The sequence below is a fragment of the Phascolarctos cinereus genome, unplaced genomic scaffold (genome assembly GCF_003287225.1).
Source record: "Phascolarctos cinereus isolate Bilbo 61053 unplaced genomic scaffold, phaCin_HiC Scaffold_1;HRSCAF=81, whole genome shotgun sequence".
NCBI lineage: Eukaryota > Metazoa > Chordata > Mammalia > Diprotodontia > Phascolarctidae > Phascolarctos > Phascolarctos cinereus.
In genome coordinates this window covers 79,792,813-79,812,845 of record NW_027555514.1, presented here as the reverse complement: position 1 = coordinate 79,812,845, position 20,033 = coordinate 79,792,813, and the positions used below count along the sequence as shown (strand labels likewise).

The 20,033-nt window shown below is 37.1% G+C and overlaps 1 protein-coding gene across 4 annotated transcripts in view; it reads right to left on the bottom strand.

Annotated features, from left to right (window-relative positions):
* Positions 1 to 14,995: 14,995 nt before the first annotated feature.
* The window catches only part of LARP4B (La ribonucleoprotein 4B), a 216,967-nt gene continuing 211,929 nt past the window's right edge, over positions 14,996 to 20,033 (bottom strand). For all 4 annotated transcript variants that reach the window (XM_020990363.2, XM_020990362.2, XM_078152481.1 and 1 more), the window contains exon 17: positions 14,996 to 19,054. In XM_020990363.2, coding sequence (XP_020846022.1) covers positions 18,758 to 19,054 — 297 coding nt within the window. In that variant the 3' untranslated portion in view covers positions 14,996 to 18,757. The remainder of the gene's footprint in view (positions 19,055 to 20,033) is intronic.

The following is a 20,033-nucleotide window of genomic DNA, read 5'->3' as shown; positions in this document are numbered from 1 at the left end:
ATACATATCTGAATTTATGTGCATTTTTCCTATGTATACTAATCTTTTCATTCTCTGTGCTTTATATCATGTCTTAAACCTCCTGGGTTTCAGTTTCCCAGACTGAAAAATAAGTAAGTTGAATTAGATGACTTCTGAAGACCTTTCTAGTTCTAGTTCTGTTATCCTGTTATTTCCTACAAATCTTTACCTATTTCCTTATACAACATATTTATCATTCTGAATTACACAATACTAGTTTGTTCTTCAAAGGTTGGACTTTAAGGTTATCATAAAATTTTCAAAATTGTAAGTGCTACTGCTCTACATATGGCTAGACAGCCAGGGCTACTATGGTGTGATGGAAAAGAATACTGGTCCTAGCTTCAGAAGACACTAGGGTCTGACACTTGGTAGCTGTGGTATTCTGGGCAAGTAATTTCACCCCTCTGAGCCTCAATTTCCTCTCCTGTAAAGTGAGAATTACATACATACCATCCACATTATGTGGGTGTTTGAATCCTTAAAGCCTATATTAATGTCAACTAGTATTCGAGCTTTTTCTTGTTTTTGAAAATACTTTTGGGATTTTCTCAGTAAAGGGTCAAAGAGAATAATAATTAATAATAATAATAATAATAATAATAACAGACATATAAATAGCTAGCCATAGGCATTTTAAAATCTTTATTCTAAGGATTCTGATTAAGGTTTGTGTTTTAGAAAGAAACACTATAAATCACTATAAAAAGTTTAAGAAGTTAAAAACCTGCTTGATTGTTGGCATAACTGAAAGATTCCTTGTGAAATACCATAATAGCTGCTTTGAAAGCCTATGTGACATTATCTCCATTGCTCTCCATCTCCCCAAACAAGCAAACAAAAACACCACACCCTAAAAACCCAACTAAGTAACCACGTCCATCCCTGGAACAAAGGAAATAGGTTTCCAGTTGCAGAAAACCAATAGAAGATCGCCCCCTGCTGGTGGATAGACAGTAGTTCAGTGAGCTTTTATTTGCAAAAACAGTCACAGTTGAGTTTCCAAACAAAGGCATTCAGAGAACACCAGTACTTAACTCAATGTCCTCAGGGACACTTACTGGCACCAATTGGGAAGTACTCAGGTTACAACCCGGTATTAGCAACGTGCAGACAATGGTTATTTTTCTGAGAGAGGTATTAGTGAAAAATAGAATGCCCCCAATAGATTTTTTTAAAAAATAAGAATTACTATAATTTTAGTTTATTGCAACATCACATTTATGTAGCTTATTTTTGACTGGGTACCTACTTTTAATTTTAAGAGTGAACTGAAACTTGAACTCTGCAGAGAAAAAAATATTAAGTACCAAGTTAGTTATTAAAAGATCCTCAAGTAAATAATAGATGTCATTAATAGACAGCTAAAGGCTCACCTTCCATAAATCCTGGCAAATAGAAACTCAGAGATTATATTTCCCTTTGACTGAAAATTCCTCTGCCTTTAACCACTACCCCTCCCCTCAATGCCCATTTGGGGGTATTTAAGCATTTCATGGAGTCTGAGAAGGGAACCAGCCTTTGGTAAATCTGACTTAATGATAATCAAGGGGATGATTAGGTTCATGTCCACTAAGGTCAGGGGTGGAGTTCAGGAGCAAACTGTCCTGGGAAATTCTCCACATGAAAATTTAGAACCTAGAGAATACAACTTAGAGAATTAGTTATTTTTCTGAGCAATACCTTTCATTGAGAAAAGACCTCTGCCTTTGGTTTCTTAAGAGTAAAGCCAAGGCTGGGAAAACTGGAAAATAGTATGGCAGAAACTAGGCATAGACCAACATCTTGCACTGTATACCAAAATAAGAGTCAAAATGGGTACACCATTTAGATATAAAGGCTGATACTATAAGCAAACAGGAAGAGCAGGAATAGTTTACCTGTCAGATTTATGGAGAACCGCAGAATTTATGACCAAACAAAAGATACAGAACATTTTGAAATGCCAAAATGGATAAATTTTGTTGCATTAAATTGAAAAGGTTTTGCACACACAAAGTCAATGCAACCAAGATTATGAGGGAAGAAAAAAACTGGGTAAGAATTTTTACAATCAGTGTCTTGATAAAGGCCTCACTTCTAAAATATATAGGGAACCGAGTCAAATCTATAAGAATAGGGGTCATTTCCCAATTGATAAATAGTAAAAAGAATATGAACAGGCAGTTTTTAGGTGAAGAAATTAAAGCTACCTATAGTCATATGAAAAAATACTCTAAATCACTATTGATTAGAGAAATGCAAATCAAAACAATGTTGAGGTCACACCTATCAGATTGGCTAACATGACAAAACAGGAAAATTATAAATGCTGGAGAAGAAATGAGAAAACTGGAACACTAATGCATATAATGCATTAATGAACTAATGTTTTGTTTCTTCTTTCTTGTGGTTTCTCCCACTGGTTCTAATTCTTCTTTACAACACGACTGATGTGACAGTAGATTTAATATGAATGTATATGCTGACCTATATCAATTTACACCCTGTCTTGGGATGGGGGAGGGGAGAAACGGGAGAAAATTGGAACTCAAAATCTTATGTAAGTGAATGCTGAAAACTAAAAATAAACAAACAAACAAATAAATAAGTAAATAAGTAAACAAACAAGCAAATAGACAGATGGATAGATAGATAGATAGATAGATAGATAGACAGACAGACAGACAGACAGACAGACAGATAGATAGATAGATAGATAAATAAGTGCAGTAAAGCCATGGAACCAAGATGGTAGACTAGGGGCAGTTACCCAGCTGAATTCTTCCAACAATCCCCTCCAAACAGCTCCAAAATAATGCCTTAAATCAGGTTTTAGAGTCGCAGAGAAAACAAAAAGTTGGGATGACACGTTTTTCTAGACTAAGAAAATTTAAGAGGTCTACTGAAGAAGGCTATGACACTTGGGTGGAGGTCTCTCCAGAGCTTTGAGGTGTAAAGGGGTTGGAAAACTGGTCAGAAAGATTACAGGAGGCATTTTGCTGGTACTGGGTACATCTGGTGTTGACCAGCAACTCTATTGCCCATACATAGTTCCAGGTTGAAGTACCAGGGCAGAGAGGAGCAGGGGTCCTGGTCACAGTTCCGAAGCAGGAGCAGGAGAGCAGGGGCCCTTCCTTGGTAAAGATGAGAGCACAGACCAGAAGAGCAGTGACCATATCTCTCCCAAGATCACATGGCCTTAGAAACACCAAAAACTGGCAGACCCTCAGAACTAGCTCTGAAAATAGCAGCATGAAAAAGCCTGAACCTTGGGACAATGCCTCCTAAACTTCAGGTGAGCAGGGCCCAACTTTTAACAAAGTTCAAAGTCATGAAATACGCTGAAAAAAAAAAAGCAAAGAACAAAAAAGGCCTTGAGCATGAAAAGCTACTACAAGTAGCAGAGAAGACTAAGACAAACACAGAAAAAGACAAAAATGTGAAAAGCCTCAAAGAAAAACGTTAACTGGACAGAAGCCCAATAAGAATTCCTGGAAGTGATAAAAGGCAAAATAAGGGTGGTAGAGGAAAAACTAGGAAAAGAAATGAGAGTGATGCAAGAAAATTATGAAAAGGGAATTAATAGCTTGGTAAAAGAGGCACAAAACATACTGAAGATAATAATACCTTAAAAAGTAGTACTGGTCAAATGGTGAAAGAGGCACAAAAATCCATTGAACAAAATAACTCATTTAAAATTAGAATTAGGCAATTGGATTTTAATGACTCCATGAACATCAAGAAACAATAAAACAGAGTCAAAAGAATGAAAAATAGAAGAAAAAGTGAAATATATTATCAGGAAAAAAAACTGACCTGGAAAATAGATTGAGGAGAGATAATTTAAGAATTATTAAACAGAAAGCCATGATCAAAAAATGGTCCTAGACAACATATATCAAGAAATTGTAAAGAAAAGCCATCCTGATACGCAAGAACCAGAGGATAAAATAGAAATGGAAAGAATAAAACGATTATCTCCTGGGATTCCAAAACAAAAACTCTCATGATTATTTTGGCCAAATTCCAGAGTTTGCAGGTCAAGGAGAAAATACTTCAAACAGCCAGAAAGAAACAATTCAAATACTGTGGAGCCAGTCAGGATCACACAAGATTTATCAGACTCCACATAAAGAAGCAGAGAGCTTGGAATATGATATTCTGGAGGGTAAAAAAGCTAGGATTACAACCAAGAATCAGTGACCCAGCAAAACTGAATATAATCCTTTAAGGGAAAAAGGGGATATTTAATGAAATAGAGAACTTTCAAACATTCCTGATGAAAAGATCAGAGCTGACTAGAAAATATGGTTTCCAATATAAGACTCAAGAGCAGCATAAAAAAGTAAACAAGAGTAATCAAAAGACTCAATAAAGTTAAAATGTTTATATTCCTATATAGAAAGATGACACACATAACTCCTAAGAAATCTGTCATTATTAGGGTAATTAGGAGTTCACACAGACAGATGGCAGGGATTTGAGTCAGTTATATTGGAATGATCTCCAAAAAAGAAGGGGTGAGAAAGAGAGATGCACTGGGAAAAGGGGGGAGGGAGAGGCAGAGTGGCGAAAATTATCTCACATTAAAGAGGTACATAAAAGTTTTTACAATGGAGGGGAAATGAGGGGACTAAATGAGGGGGCTGATGGTAGGCAATACTTCAACCTCATTCTCATCAGAATTGGCTTCAAAGAGGGACACACACACAAATACACTTAGCTGTGTACAGAAATGAAACTAACCAAATAAGGAAATATGAGGGGAAGGGGATAAGATAGAGGATAAGGGATGAAGGGGACTGAAATAGGAATTGGTGAGAAGCAAAACAGACCTTTGAGGAAGGACAAGATAAAAAGAGAGAGGATAAACAGAAGAAAATGGGATGAAGGAAATGCACAGTAATCATAATTGTGAATGTGAATGTGAATGGGATGAGCTCCCCATAAAATGGAAGCAAATAGCAAGAATGGATTAGAAATAAGAATCCAACAATATGTTGATTACAGGAGACATATTTGAAACAAACACAATGAATTAAAATAAAGGGCTAGAAAGGTCAAGAATATCAAAGGAATCAATGAAAAAAAAAAAGAAGGAAGATAGTCTAGCCCTACTAGATTCAAACTGCATTATAAAGCAGTAATTATCAAAACAGTCTGGTAGTGGTGGATCAGTGGAAGAGATTAGGTAAATGACAGATCAGGCCTACACACCAAGCCGCAGCCCATAAGCGTCCACTTATGGCCCACCAAAAATGTAGAGGATGTTTTCCTCTACATTTTTGGTGGGCCACCTGAAATCCTTTGGCAGACCACAGGTTGTACAGGCCTGCAACAGGTTATAGTAAATGACCACAGTAATCTAGTATATGATCAACCCAAAGATCCAAGTTTTTGGGACAAAAACTCATTACTTGACAAAAACTGCTAGGAAAACTGAAAAACAGTATGGCAGAAACTAGGCATAGTACAACATCTCACACTCTCTACCAAGATAAGGTCAAAATGGGTACATGATTTCCAGAATAAAGAATGGTATCATCAGCAAATTAAAGGAACATAGAATAGTTTACCTTTCAGATCCATGGATAAGGGAAGAATTTACGACCAAACAAGATATATAAAGCATTACAAAATATAAAATAGATAATTTTGATTATATAAAATTAATAAGTTTTTGCACAAATAAAACCAACGCAAACAAAATTAGACAGAAAACTGGGGAAAATTACTGCAAGTATCTCTGATAAAGGCTTCATTTCACAGATATATAGAGAACTGAGTTAAATTTACAAGAATATGTCATTCCCCAATTGATCAATGGTCAAAGGATATGAACAGGCATTTTTTAGACAAATCAAAGCTATCTATAGTCATATGAAAAAATGTTCTAAGTCACTATTTATTAGAGAAAGGCAAATTAAAACAACTCTGAGGTACCACCTCCTATCAGATTGGCTAATATGACAGAAAGGGAAAATGACATGCTGGAGGGGATATGGAAAAATTGTGACATTAATACACTGTTAGTAGAGCTGTGAACTGACCCAACCGTTCTACAGAGCAATTCAGAACAGTGCCCAAAGGGCTATAAAACTATGCATGCCCTCTGATCCAGCAACATCATTGCTAGGTCTATATCCCAAAGAGATTTTTAAAAGGAGGGTTGGTGCAGGGAGGCCCTACTTATAAAAAAATATTTAGGGTAGCTCTTTTTGTGGTGGTAAAGAATTGGAAATTGAGGGACTGTCCCTTAATTGGGGAAGGGCTAAACAAGCTGTGGTATATGATTGTGATGGAATATTATTTTACTATAAGAAATAACAAGGAGCATGATTTCGGAAAAAACCTGGATTTATATGAATTGATGCAAAGTGAGAAGAACTAGGAGAACATTGAACACAGCAACAGTAATACTGTAAGACAAAGAACTACGAATAATTTATCTATACTCAGCAATACAATGATACAAGACAATCCCAAGACGTATGATGGCATATGTTATCCACCTCCAAAGAACTGATATTCTCTGAAAGCAGACTGAAATATACTTTCTTTCCTTGTTTGAGTCTTCTTGTCCAAAATGACTAATATGGAAATGTTTTACATGACTGCATATGTATAACCTCTATCAGATTTCTTACCATCTTATGGAAGTGGGGGGGAGAGGGACAGATCAAATGATGGAGGTATTTAAGCAAAAGGAGCATTACAATCCACCAGTCTGGAAAGTGATATCCAGAAACTCTCTTATACACACAGTATGTCATGACAGTTGCCAAGTCTTAAAATTAAAACTTACTCAAGATTCATATAACTAAATATGTAAAGGAAATTTAAATAAACAAACTATTAATAATTTTGCATTTATACTTCTGAAGTTCTTAAAGCATAAAACTGAACTAGACTTTTACTTGTAACTTTGATCTGATGATTTTTTTAACTTTGGGTTTTCAAAGTTCATGTACAAATGCAGTAAGTAATCAGCTCCATGACAGAGCTCATCTACATCATAAACTTATGCAATGGCAGATGACACCCCACATGAAAACTAAAAACATACCTTTTCAGATTCGACCTTGTTTTGCATACTACATTAAATAACAGTCACACTGTTGTCAAAGCAAAATGACCTGGTTATATGCCTTTGGTTGACTTTGAACTTTGTTTTCATTGAAAAAGTATTTTGGCAAGAGTTGTGCTACAAAATGTTGAATAACTTTGTTCTTCCCCCATTCCCCCACTCTACTGCTGTATCTGATGGTACTTGAGCTGAGCTTTCGAAGAAGTTAGGGAGAAGTGAAAAGTGCCTCTACCCTAGTTATGGGTCACATCCTGTGCAAAGGCATAGATGAGTAGCCGACAGAATTCCGATTCTGGAAAGTAAGCCAGTTTGCCTGAAACATTCAGTACAGTGTATAGAGAATATTATGGCATTTCTGGCAAGGTTAAGTGGAAACTATGTCATGAAGCCTTTAAATATCGGGCTGAAAAGTTTGTGTTTAATATTAGAGGCAAGAGGAAACCACTGACCATCTTTGAGCAAAGGAATGCATGGTCACCTGTGCATCAGGAATCTTAATTAGGCAACAGTTTAGAGAACGCTTTAGAGAGGGAAGAAAATGAAAAGAGGCCAGTTAGAAGGTCATTGTAATATATTGTCCAAGTGGGAGACTATGGTGGTGACCATGGGAATAGACCAGTGCAACAGATGTCGTGGAAAAATCAATGACCTGGCAACTGATTGGATTTGGGAAGCGTGAGGGAGATAGAAGAGATTAAGATGGTTCTATCTTAACAGTTTGGGATAACTGGAAGAGGAGTGGTACCCTCAACAGAAACAGGAAGTTTGAAGGGGGAAAGGGGAAGAATGGTGAAGATAAATTGTTATATACGTATAATATATGCATTATATATTGTAACATATGTATTATACATATGTGTAACATATGTATAAAATGCCTAAGGGATATCCAAATAGAAATGTCTAGTAATAGATGATAATGCTGAAGTGGAGTTCAGGAATTTATGGGTGTGGGTGTGTATGTGGGGGTGTATACATGCACATGCACAAATATTTATGTACATATATATAAATTAGGAGCAAGGCAAATAAAAGATACTAAAAGAGCAACTCTCTTGACTCCTGCACTAAATGTCCAGGGAGCAGTAACCCACTCACTAAAGAATACCTTCTGTATTCCCTCCCATCACCCAACCCAGCAAGAACAAACCACCATCACGTAGTTTGTTATTGGTCAACACTGGCAGCAGTCTTTTGGCCGAATTACAGTTTACTTCATCTAAAGGGAGTGCACAGTTTTTAAATGATGGCCTTACTTTACATGCCACCACATACTGTTTCATTTCCCCACACCTCATCACTTTTAAAATTTGCCCAGCTTCCTTTAAACCTCTCATGCTGGGAGATCCTATCCCAAAACTTTCCCCTAAAGTGAGCAATACTCAAGTCTTGTGCAGGCACGTTCCCTTACATGTGTGATGGTGAAATTCAAGCTGTGGTTGACCAAGGTGGAAGATGTAGGACACAAAAGTTGGTGATTTCTTGGGATGGGGTAGGGCTAAAGTGGATGGAATAAAGAAGAGATAGAAGAGGGAAGATCTTTTTGCCTCAAGACACAATCATAAGGATAAATGGAACAGGGGCAAATACTTTGCATGCCATTGGATGGAAAACTCAGTAGACTGGGGCTTCTATTCTGCCCTAGGCCTGGAATTATTGACCACCAGATAAGGGAGATGAAAGTTCTAGGGTTAATTAGTGCTAACACAACAGATGGAGGGGAGGGGGTAGAAGTAGCCAGTGTAGGTAGCAGTTTGGTCAATGAGTCATTGGTATTTGGCTTTTCTAATTTAAACTGAGTTCACACTGAACTTGAATCCCATAAACCTATCCCCACAAGGCATCTCAGATATGGAGCAAGTATCTTGGCTCTCAATCTCTTGATGGAAAGTATTTTTTTTTGTTAAGATTCACTAATTTATTTATTTTTAGTTTTCAACATTCACATCCACAAGATTTTGAGTTCCAAATTTTCTCCCATCTCGTCCCTATCCCAACCCTAAGACTACGTGCATTCTAAAAATAAACAAAAAAATCAAGACTACATGCATTCTGAATACCCTTGCCACTAATCCACCCTCCCTTCTATCTCACCCCTCCTTCTCTTATCCCCTTCCCCTTCTATTTTCCTGTAGGGCAGGATAGATTTCCATACCCCATTCCCCGTATATCTTATTTCCCAGTTGCACGTGAAAACAATTTTTTAACATTTGTTTTTAAAACTTTAGGTTCCAAATTTTCTCCCTGCCTCCTTTGGGCCCCCCCCATTTGAGAAGGCAAGCAACTAGATACAGGTCATACTTGTGTAGTCATGCAAAATATGGTCCACAGTAGTCATGCTGTGGAAAATTAACTATATTTCCCCTTAATCCTATCTCGCCTCTTGTTTATTCTCTCTTTTGACCCTCTCCCTCCTAAGCGTTTGCTTCTGATTATCCAATCTGCCCTCCCCTCTATCATTCCCCTGCTCTCTTATCCCCTTCTCCCCTACTTTCCAGTAGGGTAAGATAGCTTTCCATACCCAATTGTGCATGTATGTTATTCCCTCCTTAAGCCAAATCTGATGAGAGTAAGATTCATTCATTCCCTCCCACCTTCCCCCACTTCCCTTCCACTGTACAAATCCTTTTTTTGGCTATTTTATGTGAGATAATTTACCCCATTCTACCTCTCCCTTTCTCCTTTTCCCAGTACAACCCTCTCTTACCCCTTAATTTCATTCTCCAGGTATCACCCATTCATCTTCAACTCACCCTGTGCCCTCTATCAACTTATCACATATAATTGTTTTTCCCTTCCAACTACCCTAATACTGATAAAGGTCTCATGAGTTACAAATATCATCTTTCCATGTAGGAATGTAAACAGTTCAACCTTAATAAGTCCCTTATGATTACTCTTTCCTGTTTACCTCTTCGTGTTTCTCTTGAAAGTCTCCTCTTTCACTGAATAACCATTTTTTCCCCTGAAGGATTATACTGAGTTTTGCTGGACAGGTGATTCTTGGTGGTAATCCTATCTCCTTTGCCCTTCGGAATATCATACTCCAAGCCCTCTGGGACCCTTAATGTAGAAGCTGCTAAGTCTTGTGTTATCCTGACTGTGTTTCCACAATACTTGAAGTGTTCCCTTCTGGCTGCTTGCAATATTTTCTCCCTGACCTGGGCACTCTGGAATTTGACTACAATATTCCAAGGAGTTTTCCTTTGAGGATCTCTTTCAGGAAGCGGATTATTTCCATTTCTATTTTACACTCTGGTTCTAGAATATCAGGGTAGTTTTCCTTGATAATTTCTTGAAAGATGGTATCTAGGCTCTTTTTTTGATCATGGCTTTCAGATAGTCCAATAATTTTTAAACTATCTCTCCTGGATCTATTTTGCATGTCAGTTGTTTTTCCAATGAGATATTTCATTGTCTTCTATTTTTTCATTCTTTTGGTTTTGTTTTACAGTGTTTTGATTTCTCATAAAGTCACTAGCTTCCAATTGCTCCATTCCAATTTTCTTCAGTAAGCTTTTGGACCTCCTTTTCCATTTCGCCAATTCTGCTTTTTTAAGGCATTCTTCTCCTCACTGGTTTTTTGGAACTCTTTTGCAATTTGGGTTAGGCTATTTTTTAAGGTGTTATTTTCTTCAGCATTTTTTGGAGGGTTTCCTTTAGCAAGCTGTTGACTAATTTTCCATGATTTTCTTGGATCACTCTCATTTCTCTTCCCAGTTTTTCCTCTACTTCTCTTACTTGCTTCTCAAAATCCTTTTTGAGCTCTTCTATGGCCTGGGACTGATTCATATTTTTCTTGGAGGCTGTGGATGTAGGAGCTTTGATTTCGTTGTCTTCTGGTTATATGTTTTGATCTTCTTTGTTACCAAAGAAAGATTCTATGGTCTGACTTTTTTTGTGCAGTTTATTATTCACGATCCCAGACAATTACTTGAATTTTAAACTCTTTTTTAAGGTAGGGGTCTGCTTCCAATGTGGAGAAAATACTGTCCCAAGCTTCTGGAGTTTTGTGCAGCTGTTTTCAGAGGCACTTCTAGGGACCTGTAAGTTTTCAGTTCTTCCAAGGTGGTATGATCAAGAGCGAGGTGTTTGTTCCTTTCCTGGCTTGTGCTCTGCTCTATGAGTGACCACAAGCACTCTTTTCTGCCTTGGAACTGTGAGGATTCACTCTGCACCACCAGCACAAGCTCCACCATGCCAGTGCTCCTTCTTGCCCCAGGACTGCCACCCAGAACTGTGATTGAGATCCAAGCATGGGCAAAGCAAGAGAATCTTGCCTCAGCAAAGAGATCCCTGAAATCCCCCTCTGATCAGTCACTTGATTCCTCCTCAGTCTGTGGGCTGGAAGCTCCAGAAGCTACTGTTGCCCCAGGGCTGTGCAGGTACTGAGGCTGGGAATGAGCTTCTCTCTTAGTGAGGTCACAGGCTTTTTCTACTGACCTTCTAAGTTGTCTTTGGTGTTTGTGGGTTGAGAAGTCTGGAAATCACCACAGCTGCCCGTGATTCAGTACTCTGAGGCCTGCTCCAGGTTAGCTGAGGCCTGTTTTGCCTGCACACCCACGATGAACTGTGCTCCTCTCCCTGCCCGGCACGACAGACCTTTCTAATCAACCACCCGGGTAGTCTTGGACTGGAAATTTGTTTCACTCTGTCTTTTTGTGGGTTCTGCTGTTCTAGAATTTGTTTAGAGCCATTTTTTTACAGGTATTTGGAGGGATCTGGGGGAGAGCTCAAGCAAGTCACTGCTTTTACTCCACCATCTCGGCTCTGTACTCCCTCCCCCCCCAAAAGTCTTCTATTACATTTGATTCAGTACAATCTTATCAGACCAAAATATGTGAAGCTTTTTAGATTTTCGTAATTCCCAACCCTTTGTTGGCACTTAATTCCTGGGCAGTGAATGTCAAGGGATGAAACTAAAGTGACTTTCACTTCAGTAAAATATATATTCACTGCTTATGGACCAGTTTTCATATAACACATCAAATATAACCTATCTGACCCATTCTCACAAGACCATTCATCAGTTGACTTCTAAAAACACAAAAAATTCTGTGCTTAACTTTTCCCACATGATTTCATTTTGCTTCATTATGGTGTATTTAGGATAAATCAAAACAAAGAAGGATGGAGTCATTGTGGAAAAATCATGGCACACCCAGGTATGGTTAGTAAATCCCTGCAGACACGGGGTTTTTAACCTGTTTTATGATATGGACCCCTTTAGCAGTCATGTTAAGGATGCCTTCTCAGAATTTTTCTTTAAAAAATATTCATAATTGAAGGAAATGCTAAATTTCAGTAATTCAACAGAAAATAAATGTATTTTTCCATCCAACTTCAATGACTTTCTGAAATCTAATGGTTATGTGGACCCTAGGATAAGAATCCTTGATGTGGCCTAATAAGATCTGCATTAGAAGTAGTTTTGTAACTAAAGATCTACAGGGCACTTTCCTAATAGGAACTTGGAAGGTAGGTTAAACATTAAAATCCTCCCTGGCATTATTCCAACACAGCCCTGCATCACAGATATGAATCTAGGTCTTGGCTAGTTATTTTCAATTAACTTCTCTTTAGCCAGTAACAAACCTGTGATACAGCTTTCCCTAAGTTCCCAGGATGCTTTTCTCCCTAGGTTTCCTGTGCATTTCTGTGAAGACAGAAAGTACTTAAATGTAACAGTAACATTACTCCAAGTAGTAAAAGTGTAATAGGACATGACGGAGTTAATATTATAGTCCGATCCAAGAAACATTTATTAAAGATCTGAAACCTGTAAGGCACTATGCTAGATACACAGACACTAGACAGAACAAAAACTGTTCTTTACACTTAGGACTTAGATTGGGTGGTGGGAGGAAGGGATTGGGGCAAACGGGAATAAGCCTTCATAGAACACTTACTACGTGCCAAACACAGTACTGGGTACTTTACAAATATTATCTCATTTAACCCTTAAAACAATCCTGGGAAGGTGAGGCTATTACCCTCATTTTACAGTTGAGGAAACTGAGGCAGAGATCAAGTAACTTGTCCAGGGTGACACAGCTAATAAGTGTCTGAGACTGGATTTGAAGTTGAGTCTTTCTGAGTCCAGACTCAGTGTTCTATCCATTAAGCCACCTAGAGGCTTCAATACCCTTTCAGAGGACAGGATACAAGTAAGTCTACACATGAGGAGAAAGCCCCATGAGGAGGTCTCCCCATCCCCAAACTCTCTAAAGGAGGGGAGTAAAAGATAGAAGGAAAAAGGGAAAACTACTCACTGTTAATGATCTGCATTATGAGAATGATCACACCACTAGGGAGTGGGGTGGGAGGGAAAGGTGGTCTGTCGGGACAGAGGAAGTGTCAAGCTTAGACTGTAGTCAAAAATGGAAAATTCACCCACCTCAAGGAATCAAGGGTCTAGATGGGCCAAGTGTCTTTCATCCCAGCAAATAAGCCTACAACCTGCTCCTCCTAAAGGCTCAAAACTTTACCACCACTGGCGGCAGATGATAGTGAGAGCTGGAATGGAAAGAGAAGGAATTAGGTGTGGAGTCAGTTCAACACTCAGCTGGCTCTTGTGAAAGTGGAAAAGATTTCTACCTATTCCTGCTACATCCTCTCACAGTTTCCAGAAGTTACTGCCTGGGAAAGCAGATCTGTTACACCAATAAGTCAACTTTAACAACAGTCAAACTGTCATCTTCCATAGAATTGCCAAACAAGGTAAATACCATAGCCTAGTTATGATTTTATAGCACTGCTCAGTTTCAAGGTGCTACTGAATGAAATGGTTAAAGAGCTTATAGCTGTGCAACTTTGAAAGGTTTAAAATCTACTAAAGAAATGGCTTAGAAAAGGCAGTTTAAAAACAGACTTAACAAAAGTATGCTGTTAACCTATTTTAAAATGCAGCCATCTTCATGAACTTGGCAGTTATTTGACAGCACATAAGAAAACCAATATAATTTCTCCAATCACATGAACCTGTGAAATAGCATTAGCCATCTTAAACTTGTAAAAACCCTTGTTTACATGTAAATCTTTAGTAGCAATTTCAAGACAAAAAGATTAGCAGAAGGATGCTACTTCTTTTTCTATCATTGTTCTTAATCTCAGCATTAACTTAAATATGTGGAAATTCCAGTATTTAATATGATGCTTTCACCCAATGGCAATCAGAATTACTCATTCATTTCCTCTGACAATTAGTGCAAATGGACACAATGAATACAAAGGTTAATTTTGTCAGCTAAAGTGCTAGCATACTAAAAAGTGTAATACTTACTGTTTAAAGAACACACAGTAACTATTTTTCATAGTATTTATTTCAAATTGTTAAGCATCAAAACCTACCCATTCATCTGCTGAGCTTAAAAAAAACCTCATTCATTCTTTCACAAATGAGGGGAAATAAACAAGTGAAATAATTTTCTATCACCTTTTGTTATGGAAACTGATGAATAAGTTTGTTTGCGGATTTTATTTCCATACAATGCCTTCATGGAACTGAAAAACAATGTATATACCGGACAGCAATCCAAACTGGCTTAGATGACAATGCTTTGGAAGAGAATGTAATTCATTTCTTTAAAAAACCAGTACTGAGATATTTCTGCATTTTCTTTATGGCTTGGGTTTAATTCACTATTTCATAATGAACATCTCTGATTTTAGTGCTCAGTTTTATTTTTCATTTAACAATCTTAAACAATTTTAGCCAGACTGAAAAAACCTTATGTGGCAGTTCATATAAATAATTAGAATTATGTACAAGTCAGAGAAACTTCCATAATTCAAACAATCTGGAGGCAACTTATTTTCCATTAATGTAGACATCAATGTGAATAGACAAAAAAAGTTAAAAAAAAATTCTTGAAGAAAATTTTAATTTAAAAAAATCAAAAGAAAAACTGAACAATGCCTAAATCTTTATTTTTCATAACCTACATTTTTCAAATTAGACAGTTTTACATTGTTGACACAAAAAGAAACTTAAATTATCAATAGTTTACATGTAAGCTTGATTCCAGTCTTAATGGAAAAAGTAGAACAAAAAACAAAAACCCTCAATGAAGCTTCCATATTCCACTTCCAGTTCCCAAATTGGCAGCTGTTAACTCTCTCCTTAAATCTTTGATTGTCTGCTGCTATTTGTGTAATAGGTTACAAAGCACATAAAACCCTTCACCATAGCAAGCTAAAGGAGATACAAAGCGATATGCACCATTAGACAGCTGGTGCTCTAGGGAAACAATGAATCACATTCAAACAAGACCTTTTCATGACAACTGCTGAAATGTTAAAAGATAACATAATAAAATAAAAGTTTGTCGTCACTGTATCAGGTGACTTCTAGTGGCCAATAACGATGAAATCATGGGGGCAAGAGGCCTGATCTAAAGTGTCATGGCACTAAGTTCAAAAACAACTACACCACTCTAAATTAATTTATGGGAAAACTGGGCCAGATTCTGTACTATTTTTATATTTCTGAAAAGTTTTTATCACACAATTTCACAAGCTAAAAATTCCAATTTTAATTGCTGTATCTCTGATTCTAGAGATACTGCTTGCTAGGAGGGCTTAAAAATGAACTTATGAAAGCCACAGTTACTAGCTATATGTCCCATCACAAAAGTCTGCATGTAGCATCACAGCTTTCTATTCTGATAGCCTCAATTTGCCAGTGAGTGGAAAGTCTCAAAAGTAATTGCAGCATGATTTTTTTTTGTATTATCATACAGCTATTTGGCATGTCACCTTTGCTTAATTAAAAAGAAAGCTATAAAAGCCACATCACAGCAAGGTTTAAACTCTGGATGCAACAGACTATTGCTGGGTAAGCAGTACTTACAGTGTATTGACCTAGTACAAATGGCAGCAGAATACATTAAAACAGCACAACATAGCCTGCTGGTCTCAATATATTACCTTATAATGTACCAGTTCACTATAATGATTAGCTGTATACTGTTGCTGTTAAGTGACCTTTTTAATAAATTGTTTGCAGTTGGTGAGCTTTACATGTTCAGCAGGCAAACAAAGTAAATCATTACAGCGGGCTATAACCACATACAAATCTAACTGCCATGTTCACTGTCCAGAGTGGGGAAATAAATATTAAAATCCAGTGACTCAATGGGTTTGATAATCTTCGTGATGACTGTGGTTGTTCATGTTCCATCTCCTCTCACAACAAAGTGTGCAATATTAAAAAGTAATCAGGTCTTAGCTTGCCATTACAATCTTTCTTGCAGTCCAATTTAATTTGGATTTAAGAAGCGAATTAATTTTGGTTCTCTACTCAGCTATCTGAAAATGAAAGGAAATCAACTACACATTCCTCATTTAAGTGTCTGAATGTTATTTTGGTACCTTTTTGAGTATTAATACTATTAGAAGTGATCAAATAAATATTAGAGTATGATTTCTTTTTGGCAGGGGGAGGGAGAAGGCATTCTTAATGATGCTTAGTTTCATATTCACAAATGTTATTTAAATGGACCATCTTTGTAAAATTTATCTTTTTTATCTTATACTTGACTAGACTGCCAATTGTCTATTTACATTATATTACAAGACACACTCATACTGAATAAAATGCACACTTTTAAAGATGAGTATGAAAACATCTGAGGGTTTTTAAATAAAAAATTTTCCCCCATTTCCCTTTTGCAGTGAAGAGGCAGAGTCAGTTCAGCACACCAGAATAAAAGAAAAGGAAAAAGAAAAAAAAACAAATAAAAACAAAACATCAACGAATTAAAGTAATACTCAAACCACAACATTTAGTTTATCTACATCCAGCTCAACAGCAACATTTATAATATATCAATAATTTTTATCAGATTTTTCTTTAGGGTACCTTTTTATATGTTCTGATTATTTACAACTGTACAAGCAAAGCACACACTTCCAAGTGCACATATTTAATACAGTATTGACTATTTGCATTTACAGCATTTTTCAACAATCTGAAAAAGTTCAACTGTTTAAGATCTTTAAGGTATATTACAAAAACTGCCATTACCTGTTCTACAGTAAGTTTACTCAGTAAAACCAGTGACCCTAGATATATACGGTAACTGAGTAATCCTGTATTCCACTCATGCCAACCCAGTGGGCCAGTCTTCATTAACGCTACGCTGTCTTATACAAAAGTTAAGGCAAAGTCATTTTCAAGTTTAAATAAAATTCAAGTCTTTAAATATTGGATGGAAATAATTTCTTAAAAAAAATCAGTCCTTTTAAATAAACATTTATGGAATAAGTTGTATGGTTACATTTAGCAGGAAATAGTATCATTTTAACTGCCTGCTGCTTAGAACACTTAAAGAAAAACCTTAGGCATTTTAAAACAAAAATAATTTATATTTAACTTTATTAGAAACTTGCTAATTTAGTGCATCCTTGTTCTTCAGAAGTGTAGCACTTCTAGAAGTGAATCAATAAGAGGAACCTCATTTCAGAGGAAAAGCAGGGATTTTTCTCCAGCACATTAAAAAAAAAATCCCCAAACACCATTCTCTCACACTTAAAAAAATTTTACATCTATATGCCAATGTTAGGAGGTACAGGAAGAAGTCAACCCTCAGTTGACTAAATACATGGACTCTTTCAAAGAGCACTTGGGGCAGTTGGAAGAAATCTACACAAAGCATGAGCATAGGACAAGGGGGAACCAGAAGGTACAGTGGTGACTTGTATCAGCTTCCTTGTCAGGCCAAGAATGCTAACTTTCAGGTTATCAAAAAAACATGACAGTGCTACCTCGTAGTAACATATATCTATGGGCACCTCTCCACAATGAAAGTTTATGGAATTGTTTTTCCTTCCATTCACAATGTGCTTTGAATTTGTTAAATGTACTCTAATCTACTTTAATATGGAGTGAGAAGCTGGTTATTTGCTTGCAGTAAATCAAAACTCAAACACACTCTCTACGGTGCTCTCCACAGATGTTTATCATTCATTTGCACTGAAGATCAAATACTAATTAAAATTTTTAAATGCCAGAACCAACCACTTAGTTAACCCAAAAGTGCAAGTTCCTATGCCCAAATGAGTCACAATAACCTAACAAAAAATTTCCTCCCAGTTACACGTGCCAGCATTTTGTAAAATTTATCTGCTCTTCCTGCACTCACAATACTAGCTGTCACCAGCCATCATCAGTCTATTTAGTCATTTTAAGGTATGTACTTCCAGACCAGTTATTTTTAAAAAAATGAAGCAGTAGAGTTCTGCTTAATTTAGAAAAACTCACTATACATATATATAGCTTGCATTCATAGCCACATGGAGGCTTAATAAAAAATATCAATTTGTTAAGATAAATGCATTTTCTATCCTGAAAAAAAATCAGACTTTATGCATCACCTCCAGTTAAGCACCAACCTAAACATAAGGTTTAGATCAATTAAATCCTGAAAAAATAGACTGTTTTTCAAGAGGGGAAAATAATTTTTCATAGAAGAAAAGTAACTGGAAGGCATTTCACATGCCTCATGTACCACTGCAAGCTCCTAACCAGCAACTCATGCTCCGTATTCCAAATGGGAACCTTGGTAAACAGAACTCTTCCACAGTCCACAGACACACACAGACACACAGACACAGACACACAGACACAGACACACACACACACACACACACACACACACACTCTTTTCACTGGGGAGACCTGGGAGGTGTGCTCTGTTCCTTATTTAAACGCTTCCCAGGGGCTGGCGGTGGGGATCTGCGGCCTGACTGTCTCCTCTGGTCTTTGGGGTGTCCTGGATTTGATTTTGAAGGAGGGGGTTCTCGGCATCTCTCCACTGATGGCTCAGTGGGCTTCTTCTCTTCTTTCCCACAGCCAGCAGAGTTTGGCTTCTGTTCTTTCTGAGCTTGTAAAGGAGGAAGAGGAGGCAGCAGCTCTTTAGTTGTTCTCTGGCAAATTTCTGCATAACTGGGTTTTCTCAATTCCTGGGAAATTAGGAACAAACAAGACTCTTAAATTATAAGCACAAAATGATTAATCTGTAGTAATAACTTGTTTAAGTGTAAATGAAGCTCAGAAGACAAAAGCAAAACATATTAGAACACAACAATTTCAATTTGGTTCTATATTTTAAGAGGCCTAAATTTAAGGTTAAGCCAATGTTTTTTAGTTAATGCTCAGAAAACAATAATGAAATTACAGCATGAATTGACTGTTTCTTATTCTAGCCCAATTATACATGAACTCAAGAATTCTGAGGTTCAAGTAAAAGATTCTAAGAAAAAAGATGAAGATGCAGAAAAAGAGAAAGCACTGAAAAAAGATAGCAGAATATAATCCTTTCTCTATTAATTTTTCTGTAGGGGAGCCTAAATTAGAAGCCTAGGAAAACTCATTCACGTTGGGGGCAGCTAGGTGGAGCTCTGGTCTTGGAGTCAAGAAGACCTGAGTTCAAATCCAGCCTCAGATACTTGACACTCAACACTTAACTAGTTGTGTGACCCTGAGCAAGTCACTTAACCCTGATTGCCTAGCAAAGAAAAAAAAATTCACCAACGTCGAAATTCTTCTTTTTCCTCTACCTACTTTGAAGAGCTTCTGAGTGCTTAGTACTATGTCATGTAATTTACAAGTCTTTTCTAAAGACTGATTATGATTAATACTAGGGACAGACCACTAGTTAGAAATTCTATTACCTCAAAATCACAGAGGGATAGGGATAGAGGTTTGTACAGAAAAGGGAAACATGGCTTAGAAAGACTCTGGAGGCTATGGGGAAGTTAGAGAAGAGAGAAAGGTTTGATGTCAGGAGTCCAGTTAGGACATGATTGCAATAGTTAGTTCAGGTGATAAATGATAAATTTATGGCCTGACGAAAGTGTTGACCATGTGAGTGGAGAGAAGGGGATGGAAGCAAGATATGTTGTGAAGGTAGAACTGACAAGACTTGGGAAGGGAATGAAT